Source organism: Lontra canadensis, unplaced genomic scaffold (assembly GCF_010015895.1).
Source record: "Lontra canadensis isolate GAN:19392208 unplaced genomic scaffold, GSC_riverotter_1.0 scaffold82, whole genome shotgun sequence".
NCBI classification, from domain to species: domain Eukaryota; kingdom Metazoa; phylum Chordata; class Mammalia; order Carnivora; family Mustelidae; genus Lontra; species Lontra canadensis.
In genome coordinates this window covers 946,459-963,698 of record NW_022631076.1, presented here as the reverse complement: position 1 = coordinate 963,698, position 17,240 = coordinate 946,459, and the positions used below count along the sequence as shown (strand labels likewise).

Sequence of the window (17,240 nt, the reverse complement as noted above, 5' to 3'; positions counted from 1 at the left end):
CATGTTTTGCCTTCTTGAGAGAAATGCCATGCATCGTTTTGTGTGTGTGACTGTAAAATCTAATTTTCAGAAACAGAGTGCATTAGAATTTGGATCTCTGTAGTCTTGATGAGCGTACCCTGTCTCTGCTGTTATACATAATTAATTAATTCCTCGATAAATGAGATTACAAAATGTTGTTCCTCTCCATTGTTGGTAATGTCTGAAGAATAATTAAAACTCATAAATAACGACAAAATAATTCACCTTTGATAACATCTTTCAGCGTGTAACATCTCAACAGTTTAAAAGGCTCGTTAGATATTCTCTTTTACTCTGAGCCCATCTCCTGGGAGGTCTTCTTGAATGAATGCTGCCTGTCTTGCTTAGTAAGACGTTATTACCCGGTAACGTGCACGGCAACTGCATGATGGTGATTGTTGTTATCTTTCCAATTACAGACCTACCAAGTGGATCTGAAGCCCAATGGGTCAGAAATAATGGTGACAAATGAAAACAAGAGGGAATATATTGAGTACGTACACAGATTCACAACCTTTTCTCTTATTAAATGTAACAGTCCGTTTGGTTGATCTCTCTTGCTAACGTAGCTCCTGCCTCTTGTGCGCGTACTTCCGTAATAGGAGTTCCTTTCTAGCTTGGGCTAATAGAAGTTGAATTACAAGATGGAAAGTTTGACTTGTATCATGACTTCAGTGAGCCACCTCATGAAGGAGTCATGAAAGGAGAAAAAAAGTGTACAGTATTGAGTAATACGGCAAACTTGCTTTTGGAGGCTGTGACATGTAGTCTAAAATTGAGATTTGCAGTGTTGGAACATAGTGTCAACAACCAGTGGGGTAAAATTAGAAACAACCAGAAATAAAATATTTCCTCTCTCTCCTGACTTCTTGTCCATAATGAAAATAGAAGAAAATCATTAAAATGGGTAGGAAAATCCACATACGCGAAACACAGTGAATTATTTCTGATATTTAATGATTAACCCAATCTCAGCGTCAGCTGGTGGAACAAAATGTTTAGTCCTTTGGAAACCCAGCAGTTAAGCCATCCCGGGGCACTTCTGCTAGCCAGAAGGCCTTTGTCTCTTGGGCACATGACACTTTCCTCTTTGGTATGTACGTATGCTTCCAGCACACAGGTGCGGGAGCTCCCTGGCCAGCCCTGGTGCAGGGATGATGTTGGCACAGCCACGTCACAGTGTCTGCCCCTCACTGGTTGCCGCAGTGGTCTGAGCACCGGCGTCTGCTTTCAGCCCTTTCGTTTCAACAAGCTGGTTCCCTCCTCTCTCCTCAACATAACTGGTCAGAGGACTTGAATTTGGAGAAGTAGCCAAGAGTCTTGGCATCTTTTAGTGTCCTCTACAAAGAAAAAGACATCCTTCCTGATAAGGGAGAAATGGAGAGTGTTGGAGCCTCTACTTAGAGACCCTGACAAAGCACAGGTTCCCCTTCTTTCCCCCATCCTCACAAGGTAAAAGCTTGCTGTGCTTTAAAAAACAACAGCAACAAAAACATCAACATCTGTGAATAAGCTACCACAGTTCTTAACCTGTTCACATTAATTGGCACTTGGGTTCTGAATTGGGAGCAGGCAGGACGCCACCTTGCACATCCCACGGTCTCCATTTGAAAGCACCATCCCTGAGGGTGTTCGGGGTCCAAAGTCTGAGGGTTTGGATCTGGTGATACAGGTGGTACAGCGGCCTTTGCAGTTACTTCTGTAGGTTTCAAATTTGGTGGATGGTGGCGTGGACAGAGTTGCAGCTCCTTCCCTGGAAAAGAAAGGAGGGCGAAAATCTCCGCCCGCCCTCCGGCTCCCGGGTGCCCCTGGGGTGCAAGAAGGCGTTCGGGCCAATGGGTGCAGAGGTGTGGCGAAGCCTCGTGTGGCTGGGCAGGGCCTGTGCAGCCGGGCTGGGCCTTGGGGGCCACCTCGCTGGGGAGCGCCCTGCCTGCTCCTTCCTGACCAGATGCCTTAGCTGGCGTCCAGCGTGGACTTCCCTGGCATTAAGCTCTCCTGTGCGCTAAACATCATCACAGAGAAAATGTTTTCTGTTAAGAGGCCTTATCGTCAGTCCTCCAAATTTTGATGTTAAAGGCTTAGCTTAAATCATTTTGCTGATAAGTTTTGTGTCATTGTTGAAAACAGTACACTGGACACAAGTGCAATGTACCACAAAATGTACTAGATACTCCTTTTAAAGACATATGTGCATGTTTAGGGGCGCCTCGGTGGCTCAGTCGGTTGGGCATCTGCCTTTGGCTCAAGTCATGATCCCGGGGTCCTGGGATTGAGCTCCGCATTGGGCTTCCTGCTGGGCGGGAGCCTGCTTCCCCCTCTCCCACTCCCCCTGCTTGTGTTCCCTCTCTCACTGTGTCTCTGTCAGATAAATAAATAGTATCTTTTTTTAAAAATGACGAAACGGAGAGCAAGCTTCTCCCTCTGCCTCTCCCCTCTGCTTGTTCTCTCTCTCAAATAAGTAAATGAAATCTTTAGGTTAAAAAAAAAAAGGAAAAAAGAAAAATCTCTGTACATGTTCATGCACAGGTGGGTGTGTGTATGTGAGTGTGCGTGTGAACACATGCGTGACGCGCCTGTCTATCCACGGACCTTTCTATCTCTGTCCGTGTGGTCCTGTCTGTAGGCAGCTTTGGTAAACTAAGGCTTGATTGGGGTGAATAAATTACGTTAGAAACACTCAGAGTTGAGGTTTCCCAGCTACTCCGAGAGCGGTACTGAGTCAGCAGTGCCGTGGCTCTAGACCCTCCCTGTGGCCCGCCGCGGGAGGGGTGGGGGGGGGGGGGGTCCCCCCTCCTTCCCCCCCAGGGAGAGTGTGTGAGGAAATGCGTGGGGCTCGTGGTGACAAGGGGGCTCACTGCTCCTCCCTCTCTCCCGCAGCTTGGTCATCCAGTGGAGGTTTGTGAACAGGGTCCAGAAGCAGATGAATGCCTTCCTGGAGGTAAGTCGTGCACCCTCGGTCCTGGATGGAGAGATGAGGGCTCTGGTCCTTGGGGCAGGAAGGCCAGGCCTGCACCACGCACACCATGGCCCGGCCTTGGAGCACTTAGCCGGCCACCCTTTCTGTTCAGTGTTCTCCTACTCTGCACAGACTCGGTTCCACACCGGTACAAGGAAAACACACGGTCTCTGGCTGGGTTTTTATCTCAACGCCGAGCCGTTTTGTGCCAACTTTCCTCCTGTTAGAGGGCGAAGCCGCTGCTTCTCAGATCCAAATATTTAATGTCATTGATGCTCCCAGGCCGCTAGCCGAGGGTGGTGGGATTCATCATTTTTGAAAAAGGGTTCATTTTGGGAGCACCTGGGTGGCTCAGTCGATCAAGCATCTGTCTTTGGCTCACGTCATGATTCCAGGGTCCTGGGATCGAGCCCCTTGTTGGGCTCCCTCTCCCCCTCCCCCTGCTCATTCTCTCTCTCAAATAAATAAGTGACTAAAATCTTCTTTGAAAAATGGTTCACTCTGACCAAAAGTAGAATTCCTTTTAAAGTCCTGACAACAGAGTTCTATAAGGAGAATGTAGGAATAAGCCCCAAGTGCTTATTACAAATTGCCACTTGCACTTACCCCGACCCTGGCAGAACACTCAAAAACTTCAGGGACTTAAGGGCATAAAATGTGTTAGACCCACAAGAGGACAGAGAGTTTCATACTTTATTTACTTAAGAAACCCAGGAGGCACGGTCCTGGCCCTGCCCCAGGCAGTCCCACATTCGGAAACGGGACACCTGCATGGCCCAGCTGTGCGGAGCATCTCACTAGACCGCCCCGGTGGTCAGTGTTAACCCGGGAGCTAGAGCACGGTCCCTGCACTCCTCCCTCTGCTCTCCTGGATCACGCCTCCTCCTATGCAGCTCATCTCTGTACTTTCAGTACCTTATTTTTAAACATGTTCTCTTGCACATCCGTGGCTCGTGCGTTCTAGGACACACTGACTCATAGCGATGTCATAAATGGCTTTTGGAATTCGCCTGCCTACAGTAACCCATATTTTCAAAGGGCTTCTGAAATTGCTCAGACACCCGAACCTTCTAGATTCTCCTACTTTTCTGAATTTTTACATCGTGACTGTGCTGTTTTTATTAGAACTACAGTTACAGGGTACTGTCACCAATCTATACATCAGCAAGAATGTTGTTTTTTCCTGGCTGTTTGTTTTCTCTGTAAAATTTGTCTCTTTCAAGGAAAAAGGTGTTGAGGTGATTTTTTTTTCTCTTTCAGGGATTCACAGAACTGCTTCCTATTGATTTGATTAAAATTTTTGATGAAAATGAGCTGGAGGTTTGTATTCTGAACATATTCTGTAAAGTAGATATTTTTAAATGGTATTTTACTCTTCTTGGCCCCATGATGTTCTAGGAAGTAAGTTGATATGGATTTTATTCTATGTCTCTCATGGGGTGCTTGTGTCATTCTTTTCAGTAGGGAATAGTGAGAGTAGCCAGCTGTAGGTAGCTCACCCAGGAGAGGGTAGTTCCAGAACACACCGGACAAGTGGAGGCCTACCGAGCTGGGTTGGCTTCATGGCCAGGTGCACCGGGTAAGGAAAGTTGCTTCAGATAGAGTCATGGTTGGGACAACCAGCTAGGGTGGCAGCGTGCTGCTCACGAGGCTGGGCTGGCTGAGATCCTGCTCCCCTCCCCACATGGTGGTAGCTGACTGCGACCTTGGTGGGGAAATGAGCACCAGGGGCTGTGGAACAGAGAAGTCTTTGTGAACTTGACCTGCTTTTATTAAGGAAGAAACTCAGAAGACTATGAGGTCGTGGCAGGAGGCAGTTTGAATGAGATCGCTCCGGTTTCTCTGTGGACCTAGAGGAAAACTTAGCAGCCGAAAAAGCACAGGGATCTCACACCCTGTATTGTCTTGAAATAGGAGGAGGAAGGCTGTGTCTCACAGGCTAGCCTTCTGTTCTTCTGGAAGTAGAAACTTCAAGACAGATGATGTCAAAATCCTGTAGTGTGAGTCCTTTGTTTTATAAGTAGGGAAACTGCTCCCAGGTTTACCCAGCAAGTCAGGCCTGGGATCTAGTCTCGGGCTTCTGGCGTGGTTGTCCTTCCATTTTTCTTTGGTGCCTTTGTGGGAATAGCAGGCTGGCTTTTCCCAAGGACACCTTCCCTGCTCGGGGGGTTAGGTAGTAGGAGGAGCCCTTGGACTCCATCACAGACCCGGTCACTGCAGGAGCTCGGATCGGCATCGGCGCACGTCCGGTCGGCAGGCTGGCGGGGAGGAGCTCTGGCTACCACAGAGCACACATTCTCCTGGGAGTTGGGACACGTCTCAGGTCCTGAGACACATAAGGTTTTGGAAGGGGAAACAGCTAGAGTGACAAGCAGCTGTAAACGGAGCACAAGAAAGGCTGAGCCCCGGGCTCAGATGGGAGGGACGGACGAGAGACACGCGGAGTGGCACTGCCACCATGGGAGGCTGTGGCCTGAGCACGCATTGGATCTGGGTCCCCATCCTTCCCTGCGTTGCAGAGGGACAGGAAAATGTCCCCGTCACAGGTTAAGAGCCATCAGCTTACCTGCTCTGCACGTGACAAAATGCTGGTGTTGAGAAAAGGCCATTCCGCTGTGGGGGTCTGTGCGGCGTTCACACGGGCCCGCTCACACCTGCTCCTTCTCCCCCCTAGCTGCTGATGTGCGGCCTTGGTGACGTGGACGTCAACGACTGGAGACAACATTCTATTTACAAGAACGGCTACTGCCCAAACCACCCTGTCATTCAGTGGTTCTGGAAGGTAAGGCCATGGCCGCCCCCGTGCTCCTCCCCAGTCGGCATTGTACCCCTGGGGGCGGAAACCCAGCTTTTTCCATGGCTGTTGGTGGACAGCTGTCCCTGCCTCAGCTCGATCCTTATTAGAGCTCTTTGTCCTTCCTTAGCAGCCCGACTACAGCAGCTCTATTGACGGAGCCCACGAGTAGAATGAAGTAGGTCCTCGGGTTCAGGAGTTAGAACGGGCCCGCCAAAGCGTGACTAAGAATGGGAAGCTTCTCAGGGCGAAATCTGCTTGGGCTGAGTTTTCCAAGATGCCATATTTGCTTACAAAATCATTTTCCCCATTTTATTGGTTAGTTCCAACAAATATTTTGATCTTTATATCCTTCAGTCAGAGATGCAAATGAAATTTGATTTACTGTCTTGGGCCAATGTTTGTTTTCTCTTGAGCTTAGGAGAGAAGCAAAATGGTGAGTTGAGTCCAAGGTAGAGACTATAAACTGCCAAGCATCTGCCTTTGGCTCAGGTCATGATCTCGGGGTCCTGAGATTGAGCCCTACTTTGGGCTCAATCTTGGGGTCCTGAGATCGAGCCCTACTTTGGGCTCCCTGCTGAGCGGGGAACCTGCTTCTCCCTGTCTTTCTGTGCTCATTCTCTCTCTCTGTCTCTCTCCTCTCAAATAAAATCTTAAAAAAAAAATTCAGGGGGGAGAAAAGGCTGATGACTTAAGTAATAACTCCTGTAACTTGTTTTAATTTCTAAATATCTATTATTATTACTATTTTATATAGTATAACAATAATACTATACTACCACTTGTTTTCATTTCTAAGTATGTATTATTAATACTATTTTTTTTAAAGACTTTATTTATTTGACAGAGCTCACAAGTGGGGGGGGGGGCAGGCTCCCCACTGAGCAGAGAGCCTGATGTTGGCTCCATCCCAGGACCCTGAGATCATAACCTGAGCTGAAGGCAGAGGCTTTAACCCACTGAGCCACGCAGGCGCCCCTATTAATACTATTTTAAGTGCTAGCAGTAGCGTAGAGAGAGAAGACGTTACAAGCAGACTCTTCAAAGCCCAGTCCACGTGTTTGCTCAGTTTTTGTCCTGATTCAGGTGTGTGGCACACACTACTATAGAGGCCTACCCTGGCATCTGGTTTTCTTTCTATAAAACGTTCTCTTTAGAGAATTTGTCTACAGTCTGGAGTCTTACATCTCGTGTCCTAGCCTGGGTTCCCATGGTGTTGGCGCTTCTCCAACTCCGGGTGTGCGTTATTGGCCCCAGGGTTCTTGCAAGCCTCCCCCAGAGACCCTGAGCTGGGCGCCGGCAGAGTGTTTGCTTTGTAAGGAAGAGACCTTGGGGTCTCTTGTTCTCTGAGATTACGCAGGTGGCATTCTGGTGCCCATTAAAAAAAAAAGGCCCCATTCTCAGTCCCCTGTCCCGATCTGCCACCACGGCCTTGGTGGTGGAGTCTTGCATGTCTGCGCTAGTGTGTCGTGTGCTGGGCATCCCACGGCGCCGTGACCACCGTCTGTCCCCGTCCCCAGGCCGTGCTGCTCATGGACGCCGAGAAGCGGATCCGGTTACTGCAGTTCGTCACGGGGACGTCCCGAGTGCCTATGAATGGCTTCGCTGAACTTTATGGTGAGACTCACTGCTGCTCCTGCAGGGCCAGGGGGCGCTGTGGCCAGGCCCCCAGACATGTGTGTCCCCTGCAGGTCCCGTGCAGGGAATCGGGGTCGGGGGGTGCTTTGGGGTGTGTCCAGAGACAGGTTGGTCTTTTCTGTTTGTCTTGTCTTGTGGTGTGTCTCGAAGGACCTTGGGAGACAAAATCACCCCGTGCTTACTGTAGAGATGTTAGAAAGTCACACTGCTCTGCACAGTACAGGTCGCGTTTCATCCCTCCCCCGAAGGAGCTTGTGGTGTCAGCCTGCGGGGCTCGGCAGAGAGGCTGCCCCTGTCCGCACCTCTGCGTGCCCTGCAGCGCTGTGCCCCTCCAGTCCCAAGTGATGTGGGGTCCGTGTCCTAAGGCTGTGCGGGCCTCTTGCTTCTCCCCATAGCAGATCCTCGGTACCGCCTGGAGCCGGGAGGGTGTCTCCGGCTCCCTCTGGGCACGCCGGCCCACCTGCTTCCCGTTGAAACCCCACCACACTTAGCTTTGTTCTCCGGCTGCTTCCCTGACGCTGGCATTTATTAATTTCTCTGTTTTTGTCTAGGTTCCAATGGTCCTCAGCTGTTTACAATAGAGCAATGGGGGAGTCCTGAAAAACTGCCCAGAGCTCACACATGGTGAGTGACAGAAACACACAGTTGTCCGCAGATTGGGCTTTAAATACTCAGCTGGGGCTGCTGCTGTCACAGGAGGCTGTGTCGCCTGCCCACAAATAGCACAGTACGAGGTGTCAGTGATGGTGACGAAGTGAAAGTTGTGATGCTGATAAAACGCAAACCAGGGTCTGAATGGACCCAATGTATTCGGCTCAGAAAGGGTTAACCGCCGCCACCACCCCCAGTTCTGGGGGACATTCCTCCTCCTGACCCCATCCTTCCCTCCTTATTCCTGGAAGCAATACTGTAGTGTGTATGCACTCGACATGGAAATGACTGTTCTCAAACGCTGTAAGACACATGGGATTTTTATTCCAACCATGAGTTGGTTCTTATCCCCAGAACTTGGGATAAGATTCCCTGGAAAAACCTTGTTTTAAAAGGTCTCTCATGGGGGGACCCTGGGAGGCTCAGTCCATTAAGCATCAGACTCTTGATTTCAAAGGCTCTGGTCATGATACCAGGGTCGTGGGATCGAGCCCTGCATCGGGCTGCGTACTCAGAGGGGAGTCTGCTTGTCCGTTTCTCTGTTCCTCCACTCCCCTTCTCTTACTTTTTCTCTCTCTCAAATGAGTAAATACATAAAAATTTTTTAAAAACATAAAAGGCTTCTCACGGCCACCAATAACCCATAGGACTCTTGAATTTAGCAACAGTTTGACTGGCTAGAGGAGCATGAGAAGTGTGACAGGCCTGGTCCCCAGGGGTTGGAGTCAGGGGATGCAGGGGAGACAGATGTGGAGCAAGGCAGCCCTCAGGCCTCCAGGATCCAGGGCAGGAGGAGGGGCCTCCCATGTCTCTGAAGGGTCCCCTGAACCCAGCAGCTCCTGGGGGAGCTCTTACTGATCCGAGCACGTGTGTTCTTGGGCTGGTTTCCCCCACAGGCCTTTATTTCTTGCTCTTAGAAGTAGGTGGAGGTGGGCCATCTGGAAGATGGCGAGTCCCCAGCCCTCCTCTCGTCACCAGTAGTGAGGCCCTCCAGAGCCCATTCTGGGCTACACAGCGCCACCCAGTGCTCATTGCGGGAAACGCCTCCCCGCCCTCCCAAGTACCAGCGAGGGAAGAAGTCTCATGAGAGCGTACTGTGGAAAATTGGCTGTGGGAGGTCTTTTTGATTCCCTTGCCTTGCCAGAGAGAAAGTGTTCCCCATTTATACCATTCACGGGACTCTGAATGGCATGAATATGGTCCTTGCCCGTCCGATCCTTGCAAGCAAGCAGACTCCAGCTAAAACTGGTGGGTCTCCAGAGCGCTGATTGCCGCCATTCATTTTCTTCCAGGGGGAGAAGGTGGTGGTATTTTGGAGCTCTTACTCCAAATGCTATCTGAGTCTTGTTATTTTCTGGGTTATGATAGCCTTCGTTTGGAAGGCAGGCAGCGTGGGGCCGAGCCCCGGGACTGCTGGGATTGACGCACAACTCCCAAACTCATGGTCTCGTCATGATGGGAGGATTAAGTGCTGGATTCCTGGGCCCAGCTGTCTTCTGTGGACTGGGCACTGTGGGATCTCTCCCGCCGCTTCTGGCGTGCTGGCATTCCCTTAAGTGGTGGGGAAGCTTGCCCTGTGATCACACAGCTCAGAGTCCCAGAGCCCAGGATTGGAACTCCGCTCTGCCCGAGTTGGAGGCTCATTGAAGAGAACCAAGTAATGTAGTGTCCAGCACGGGCTGTCCCTCTGTGCCCCTGTGGACAGATGTCTTCCTATTGAACTTCCCCCTCTGTTTCCAAGTCCACATGCTTGGGTCACAGCTAAAACACGGTGGTGCCCAGATAAGGCCTCTGAATTCAGTGGTTCCCAACGTCGGCTGCACATTGAAACCACCTAGAAAGATTTTTTGTTGGTTTCTTTTTTTCTTTTTTAAATTGCCAGGGTCCTGCCCCCAGAGACTTGGAGTTCGTGGGCTTGGTGTGTAGCCTGAGCTGTCGGGTTTTCCAAATTGTCCCGGTGGCTCTGGCAGACAGCTGGAGTTAAAGATTCCTGCCCTTCCCTGGGACAAAGCTCTGCCCACGGGAGGAAACCAGCCTGGGGGTCTCTTACCGGAGCCTCTTGGCTTCCGTGTGGGTCACAGCATTGGACTGCTGATGCCCCCCACAGGTGACTGCCGTCCACCGAGCAAGGGCGCGGGGTTGCGGGTAGGTGGGGATGCGGCCTCAAGGGGGCATGCGTGCGTGTCTCTCTGCCTAGCCAATCTCTCCCGGCCCAGCCCCAGGGAAGGGAGCTTTGCTGGCTGCTTACAGCAACAGGGTCTCCACCAGCTTTAGCTGGAGATAAACCTGATTTCTTCCGAGTTTTATGAAAAGATAAAATGGACAGTTAAGCTTCAGAATCCAACCTGATGCAGCAGGAGAGCGGGAGCTAGCATACTTTTTATAAACCTTGCAGATGTGATTATTGATGTGATGGAAAGGGCTTCAAAGATCTATCAAAGATCAGTCCTTGGATATTTAAAATTACACTTTACAAAGAATCACAGACCCACCTGCTCATTGGAGTGGAGGGAAATGACCTCCCGAGGCCACTCAGCTGTGCCAGGCCAGAGCCAGACCCCTGCCCCCAGCTGAGTACACTTGGCAAGCACTTACTGTGTCCCTCACAGGGTCTTAAGCACTCTACGCTTTAGCTCCTTTGGTCATCTCGATAATTCTGAGCAGAGGGTCCCACACAAGAGGAAGGTGGTCACAGGTCCTGGGGACAAGGCAGGTCCCCAGGGATCCCCGGCCCTGGACTCCGAAGGACCTGTTGTGGTTGACACAAAAGCCACCTTCTGTGACGGGCTCCTATTAAGTTCAGCCTGCAGAAGTGCGGTTCTGGTAAGGGCATGTTTGAGCGCATTATCAAACTGAAAACGCTTTCAGACGTCGCCTTCAGGATTCCCAGGTTCCCGAGAACTCCAGTTTGAGAAGCGCTGTGCACTCCTCCACTGTAACTCCTAGTGCTTGGTGACTTAACACTCCCAGTGCTCGGTGTGTCTCGTGAACCACGCGCGGGGTTTCCGCAGGGCCCACTGGGGGACGTGCGTCTGTTTCGTCCCGCTGCTGACAGCACTGAGTTTTTGGAATGTGGGGACTTGCTCTCTTCATATGTGGAATCCCAGGTGACCATCCAGAAGTTACTATGCAGAAAAGCGCTTGGTGTGGGATCTAGTGTAGAGGACGTGAGGGCATTCCAAGTAGACTCGACCTTGGTTCATCCCTATCGTGTTTAAGTGCTTGGTGGGCGAGGGTCTGGAGCTTGGCCCACACATCAGGGACCGCTCCCCTCTCGAGCTTCCCCCACCCCAGCTGGGCCTTTCCTGGCCCCACATCTAGCTGTGGTAGAGGGGTTTTGTGGCCTCTCAGAAAATTCTCGCCTCTGCTCTGGAGGTTATATAACCTCGTCAGTGTGGACGGTTTCATTGCCCCATTTATTTTTAATGACTCAGGATTGTTGCCAGAGACTTGTACATTCTCTTGCCCAAATACCGCGTGCCTCCTGCGGCCCGCCTAGGAAACGCTGTCGTGACCACAGGGTAATAAGGATGGCCTTTGACTTACACTTTTCTGTTACTTCTGCAGCTTTAATCGCCTTGACTTACCTCCATATGAAACCTTTGAAGATTTACGAGAGAAGCTTCTCATGGCTGTGGAAAACGCTCAAGGATTTGAGGGGGTGGATTAAGCGCCCCCCACTCGCTCCCCGGCCTCGGGGTGGCTGTTGGTCCAGCAAGTCCTGCTTGCACTTTTGCATTTGCCTAACAACAGACTTTGCAGAGACCAGGCAGAAAGAGCAGCCGCAGGCATGGCTCCTGGAGCCAAGCCTTCGCGAGCCTTCGCCTGTGACTTGCCCAGGTTTGGACGTGGGAGCCCGGTCCCAGGTCGCGTTCCTGCATTTTCCACCACGAATTATCAACTGGTTGATGTGTACACTAATTACATTTCAGGAGGACTTAATTCTATTTATGTTGTGCCTCTGTAGGCAAAGCCCTTAATAAATATTTTACATACTTTATAATGACAATGAATGGAATTAATCACTACAGGTATAGTATTACAACTCATGTTTACTTTTTAAAATGATTTAGACCGATTTTCAGATTTTATTTCATTACAATTAAAGATGTCTCGTGTACTTGGAAAAGTGAGCATATTTTTTTTGTATTTGAATTTCATACCAGGTTTAATGTCAGTGACATTTTTTATTTTTGAAGTTTAAGTACCCTCCCCACTCCCTGCTTTATTAGAATTGGAAGACTGATTTTTGTCCAAAAATCTTCTACAGACAAGTACTTTGAGAGCATTTAAACTACAACATTAGGCATAATGATATTGATAATTTGCTCCATACTCAGAATGCAAACAAACTGGATATTACATTTTTTTTGTACAAATTTAGCATACTAGCTGCAGGCTGAGAGAATTGTAACATAGCATGACAAATTCAGTGTTGACTTTGAAGGAATCATACCATTATTCCTTAGAAGTAATTACGTGTGCCAGAACACATCTGGGGACAGGGTTGGACTGTCCTTTCTCGGAAGAGACCTTAGCTACCCCTTCTCTGACACTGTACAGTCCTTCCCTTCTCGCCTTTTCTTCTTTGCTGTTTGTAGTAGAGACATTTGAATGAACCTTGGCACCGCTTGATTTGAAACTGCGGAAACCAGAGATCTGTTTCATGTCTTACTTGTATGCGTTGGCTAATGGTCGCTAAATAACCAATTTTTGTTCTAACTGCACCAATTCTGAAGGCACTTTATGGACCACATGGAGGTCCTATCTGGTTTTGTTGATGTTTTCTTTTTTACCATAGACGATCATTGTGACGATGCTCTCTTCTCCCTGCACACATCTTTCCGGTGCGGTGTGTATCCGTTGTGACTCTCGCTGCTGGTATATAAAACCTAGCTGGAAAGCTGAGCCTACAGACCCGTCCTCACCCGCTGTTCCGCGATTTCTCTGCAACTACCAAGATTCATTGAATGCACACTTCATCTGACCGGGTTTTGTCCCCTGGGACGTGTTGCATGCTTCGACACTGTGTACCGCCTGAGTGGTGTCCATTCTGTGCTGGACTAAAAAGTGAGCGGGAACTTGGATGTGAGCCCCACAGTCGGTCGGCCGATCGGGTGGCGGGGACAGAGGGTTCCGCGCACTTGGATTCTTTGCCACTTTGAGTGTTCATTGCAGAATTCCGTGGTGTCTCGAGAGAATGCCTGCGGGGCCGCATGGGGGTTCATCAGCCCTGCCACCCTTTTAACCTGTGTTGTCCTAAACCCTGTTGTGACAGTCAGGGGGCTCTAGAGATGTGATTTCTTGCCAGTCATCAATAAGACAAAATTGGGGTTACAGGGCCTCCCTGTTTGTTATGTACGGACCTTTGGGTGTAAGAAACTCATTGTTACCAGCTCTGGGTGGCTGGTGAAAAAAAACCGTGAACGTTCGTGATTGTAAGTGAGGTGTCTTCAGAGGTGCAGACGTCGGGGGGGTCTGAAAGAAGGTGGGTTTCTACGGAGCTGAGGATTAGTTCCCTTTTCTATTGACTTAAAAATCTCCAGTAGTGATCAGAGAACTTAGATGTTGAATGATTGGAAAAAAATATAGCACTCTTTTTTTTTTTTTCCTATCTGTGGGATTTTTTTTTCCCTGCAGTCAATATATAACATGTCTCTTGGCAAAAACCCACTTCATGTAGCCCCTCCTGGTCCAGAGGGCTTTCTTTCTAGAACTCGCACCAAAGCCCATGCTCTGATGGATTCTGAGAGTGGGCGTGTCATCACAGAGAAAGCCTGCGGTTCTAGCTGAAGAACGGGGGTTCTGTCATTTTGCAAACTGAATATTCAGAAAATCAGAGTATTCCGTGTAAATGCGAATTAGGCAGTGTTAAAAAATATGAACGAAAAATCCATCCTAAGATCATTTCCGTGCCAGGAGCAGATAGGAATGGTCGAAAGACCGTGATTGTGATGACCGTTCAGTTCATCTGCCGCTAAATGCGGGATTCGGTGACGGTCAAATAGCAAATGGGTTCGAGGTTTGTTTGTTTGTTTGGCTTTTGGTCCACGTCAGATCCCCTCATCTCAGCAATTCTCAGTGTTTCAGTCTTTGTCTAAAATAGTCCTAGATCTTGTTTTCTCTAAGTGCTGACAACCACTCGCCGATGTCTTCACGACAGAGTCCTGGTGGTGGTTGACAGCAGAATGCTGGTGGGTCCCGTCAGCAGGCACCCCCGGGGACGGGGTCCAGGACGGGCTGCTGGTCCTGGTTACCCTCCTCTCTGGCGCTTCTGAGTCCAAGGGCTCTGCACCTTCTGTTCCCTTAGAAATTAACCCGGATCTGGCTGGATCTGGCTATTTTTTAGTTGCCTGAAGAAGGTGCAGTTTTTATGGGTCATTTTGCCCCGAGGTTAAGAAGCTAGTTCCAGAGTTAACAGCTGCACCGTGGACATGAGCTGTCACGCCCACCTGTAGGTCCTGGGTGTTTCTGTCCCTGTCCCTTGTTGGCCTGCAGTCGGATTTGGAATGTCTGGATTAGCCTCAGAAGGCGCGCTGCTGCTTTTGTGCCGGCCGCCTCTGCAACAGGAAACCAGGAGGCATTTATCTGTTTTAAAGTTGGATTCAGCTCTGAAACCGTTCCTGTTCTGTACTTCTCTGTAGCCAGTCCTGTACCAAATCGCAAGAATGTAAGATGCTTCTTTGATTTTTGTTTACAAGGCCCTCTGGTCAACCATCGGGTTTTTCCTCTGGTCAGATGGCAGATGCTCTAAAGCGACCGAAGTGGGTTCTTTCTCCCACATAAGGGTGCAGTGAAAAGATTCTGAGAAGTGGTTGGCAAAATATTTGAACCACATTCCACATCTCACAACGTTAAATAGACAACAAGTACCATGGCTGTTTGATCCTGCCAGATTCAGACTGGCTCTCTTGAAAGCCAAGTTCATACGCAGCAAATTACTAATTGTTCTAACAGTTAACTCATTGTTCAACACTTGACTCTAGCATTTTCCTAAGTCTCGTATCTCACCTCTGAACTTGAATGTCTGTGGAGAGCGTGGGTTAATCCGTTCTCAAGCCCCCTCCCCACTGTGCTAGCCATCTTCTTTCTTTTCCTCTTTCCTCTGCACCCCTCTTATTGACAGAGAGGAGGGCACTTACGTCTGGTATCATTTCCTGCCTTGTCCAGTAGGGGGTGCTGCGGCGCAGGGTGACTGCCTGGTCTGCTCCCTTCCTGGCCCCCAGGCACTACCTCTTGTCTCCTTCGGGCTTTGGGGTACATCCTGAGAAGTCACGTCAAAACTGCCAATTTCAGGTCTGAGATGCGTTTTTAAAAATCCTTACAGACTCCACTTTGTACTTTAGATTTTAAAACTGGGAAGACAATGGGATACACTTTGGACCACTTTCTAATTTATCTAAGCCTTAATGAACAGCGTATGTACACTCGCATATGCACATGCCCACCCCAGTGTGTGTTCAGTGTCAGAAACAATGCTGTAGCATCAGGATGTGAGCTGGTGTCGTGTTTTATTTCAGAAAACGATAGCTGTCTGTCCTTGGTGAAAGGTGTTGTGAGCGTAGCAACACATGTTTAAAATGCATGTCTCCTTATTCATTGGGCTGGTGTTCCTAAGGAGCATCAGTAGGAGTCTTAACAGCGTTGGCTGCAGACCTCTGTGTCCTGCATCCCAGCCTCGTGTCAGAGCATCGAAAGCCTTTCTAATGACCATGACCCTGTGTCCGCGGACACCTGTGTTCCTGTATAAGCCAGTTCGCCCTTTCATTCAGACTGATTTCATCAAGATTGTCACGGTTTCCTTCATGTTAACTTTGCGTGACTTTGTTTTTCCTTTACTACTACTTACGTGAGATGTATATACATACATACGTACGTATGCTGTCCAAATATATATGTATATATTTGTATAGCATTTTTACACCTTTCTCGAGTGATCTGGTTTCGAAAGGGAGTGAGAGAGCTTAGTCCTCTACAGTTTCCTCCAAGCTATGTCCTGAGATGTCTGACCATCGGAGCCTGAGAGGGACCCCAGGAAAATGATGCTAACATGCTGTCATTCCGTAATTCGGGATCTTTTACCAAATGAAACATTAAAAACAAAACAACAACAACAACAACAACAAAACAAAAAAGTGACTTTAAGGTGAAAAGAGTTTCAAGCATTCCAAATGAATTCTCAGTGTTTCATGACTTTTTATTATAAACCCCACTTCCTAATAATACAAAGCCAAGTACTATTTGATACAGTGATTACAAACCAAACTACTTTGAAATTTTTTTAAAGACAACTTCTAGATAACGCTCCTTTTCACAATCAGAATGGCTTTAAAATACGGTTGAATTTGATACACACAGGAACAGTTTTGTTTAAGAACAAATCTTTTTTTGCTCTTCATTTTTCTTGAGAGATCTAAAGAGAAATTGTAGATTGTTTTCCTGACAGCAAAAGAGTAATGTGACAAAATGAAGTTGTTGTAAAGAAGTGATACAACTTGTCAAATATTTAATAAAGAATTATGGAAGCTGGAAAGTTTTCTACATTGAGTATTATGGGTTGTTTGATTTCAAGCTTCTCCATTAATGCGTTGTCTTAATTGTTGGCGGGGGGTTAAATGCCTACTGATGGAAGAGCGCTCCTTTCCTTAGTATCCCTCAGAGCCCCACACCTTTAGGACATCACCGAAGTTTGCCCAGACCACAGAGTCCCCGAGTGATCCCAGCACCTCACCTCGGTCAGTTCAAAGCCCCCAGTCAAGCCGGCGGCGTCCCCGCGTGGGAATCCAAGTCTCTCAATCCCATGGTTCGCATCTGAGGAGCCATGGCCAGATGGCCCCTGGGTGGGAAAACACAAAAGCCATTGGCAGACCCCCTCACCGAGGAGGGAAACACTTCCTGAAAAGCACGGTAGGTTCCTGGAGAAAGTCTTTATGGGACTTGAATTGGACAGGAAAACAGATTGATGGTGACTTAAGACCTGGTGCAGAGTCCTTCGTTAGTAGACCGCAGGACCCTGTCATGACCAGGGGAGGGGGGGCACGGGTGGGGACTGAGTGAGAAGGAAGGTTTCCTCCACGGGGCCGAGCTCCGGCGAGATGAACCCTCCCTGTCCCCAGCCTGTCCCCTCCTGCCCAACACCCCTGCAGAGCTGCACAGGACATGGTGTCCACCGAGTAGACT

At 49.1% G+C, this 17,240-nt stretch overlaps 1 protein-coding gene across 7 annotated transcripts in view; it reads left to right on the top strand.

Annotated features, from left to right (window-relative positions):
* The window catches only part of NEDD4L (NEDD4 like E3 ubiquitin protein ligase), a 328,217-nt gene extending 316,028 nt beyond the window's left edge, over nt 1–12,189 (top strand). For all 7 annotated transcript variants that reach the window (XM_032882412.1, XM_032882408.1, XM_032882409.1 and 4 more), the window contains 7 exons: nt 441–514; nt 2,899–2,959; nt 4,238–4,297; nt 5,652–5,759; nt 7,292–7,388; nt 7,961–8,033; nt 11,628–12,189. In XM_032882412.1, the coding sequence (XP_032738303.1) occupies nt 441–514; nt 2,899–2,959; nt 4,238–4,297; nt 5,652–5,759; nt 7,292–7,388; nt 7,961–8,033; nt 11,628–11,730 (576 nt within the window). In that variant the 3' untranslated portion in view covers nt 11,731–12,189. The remainder of the gene's footprint in view (nt 1–440; nt 515–2,898; nt 2,960–4,237; nt 4,298–5,651; nt 5,760–7,291; nt 7,389–7,960; nt 8,034–11,627) is intronic.
* The last annotated feature ends 5,051 nt before the right edge of the window (nt 12,190–17,240 follow it).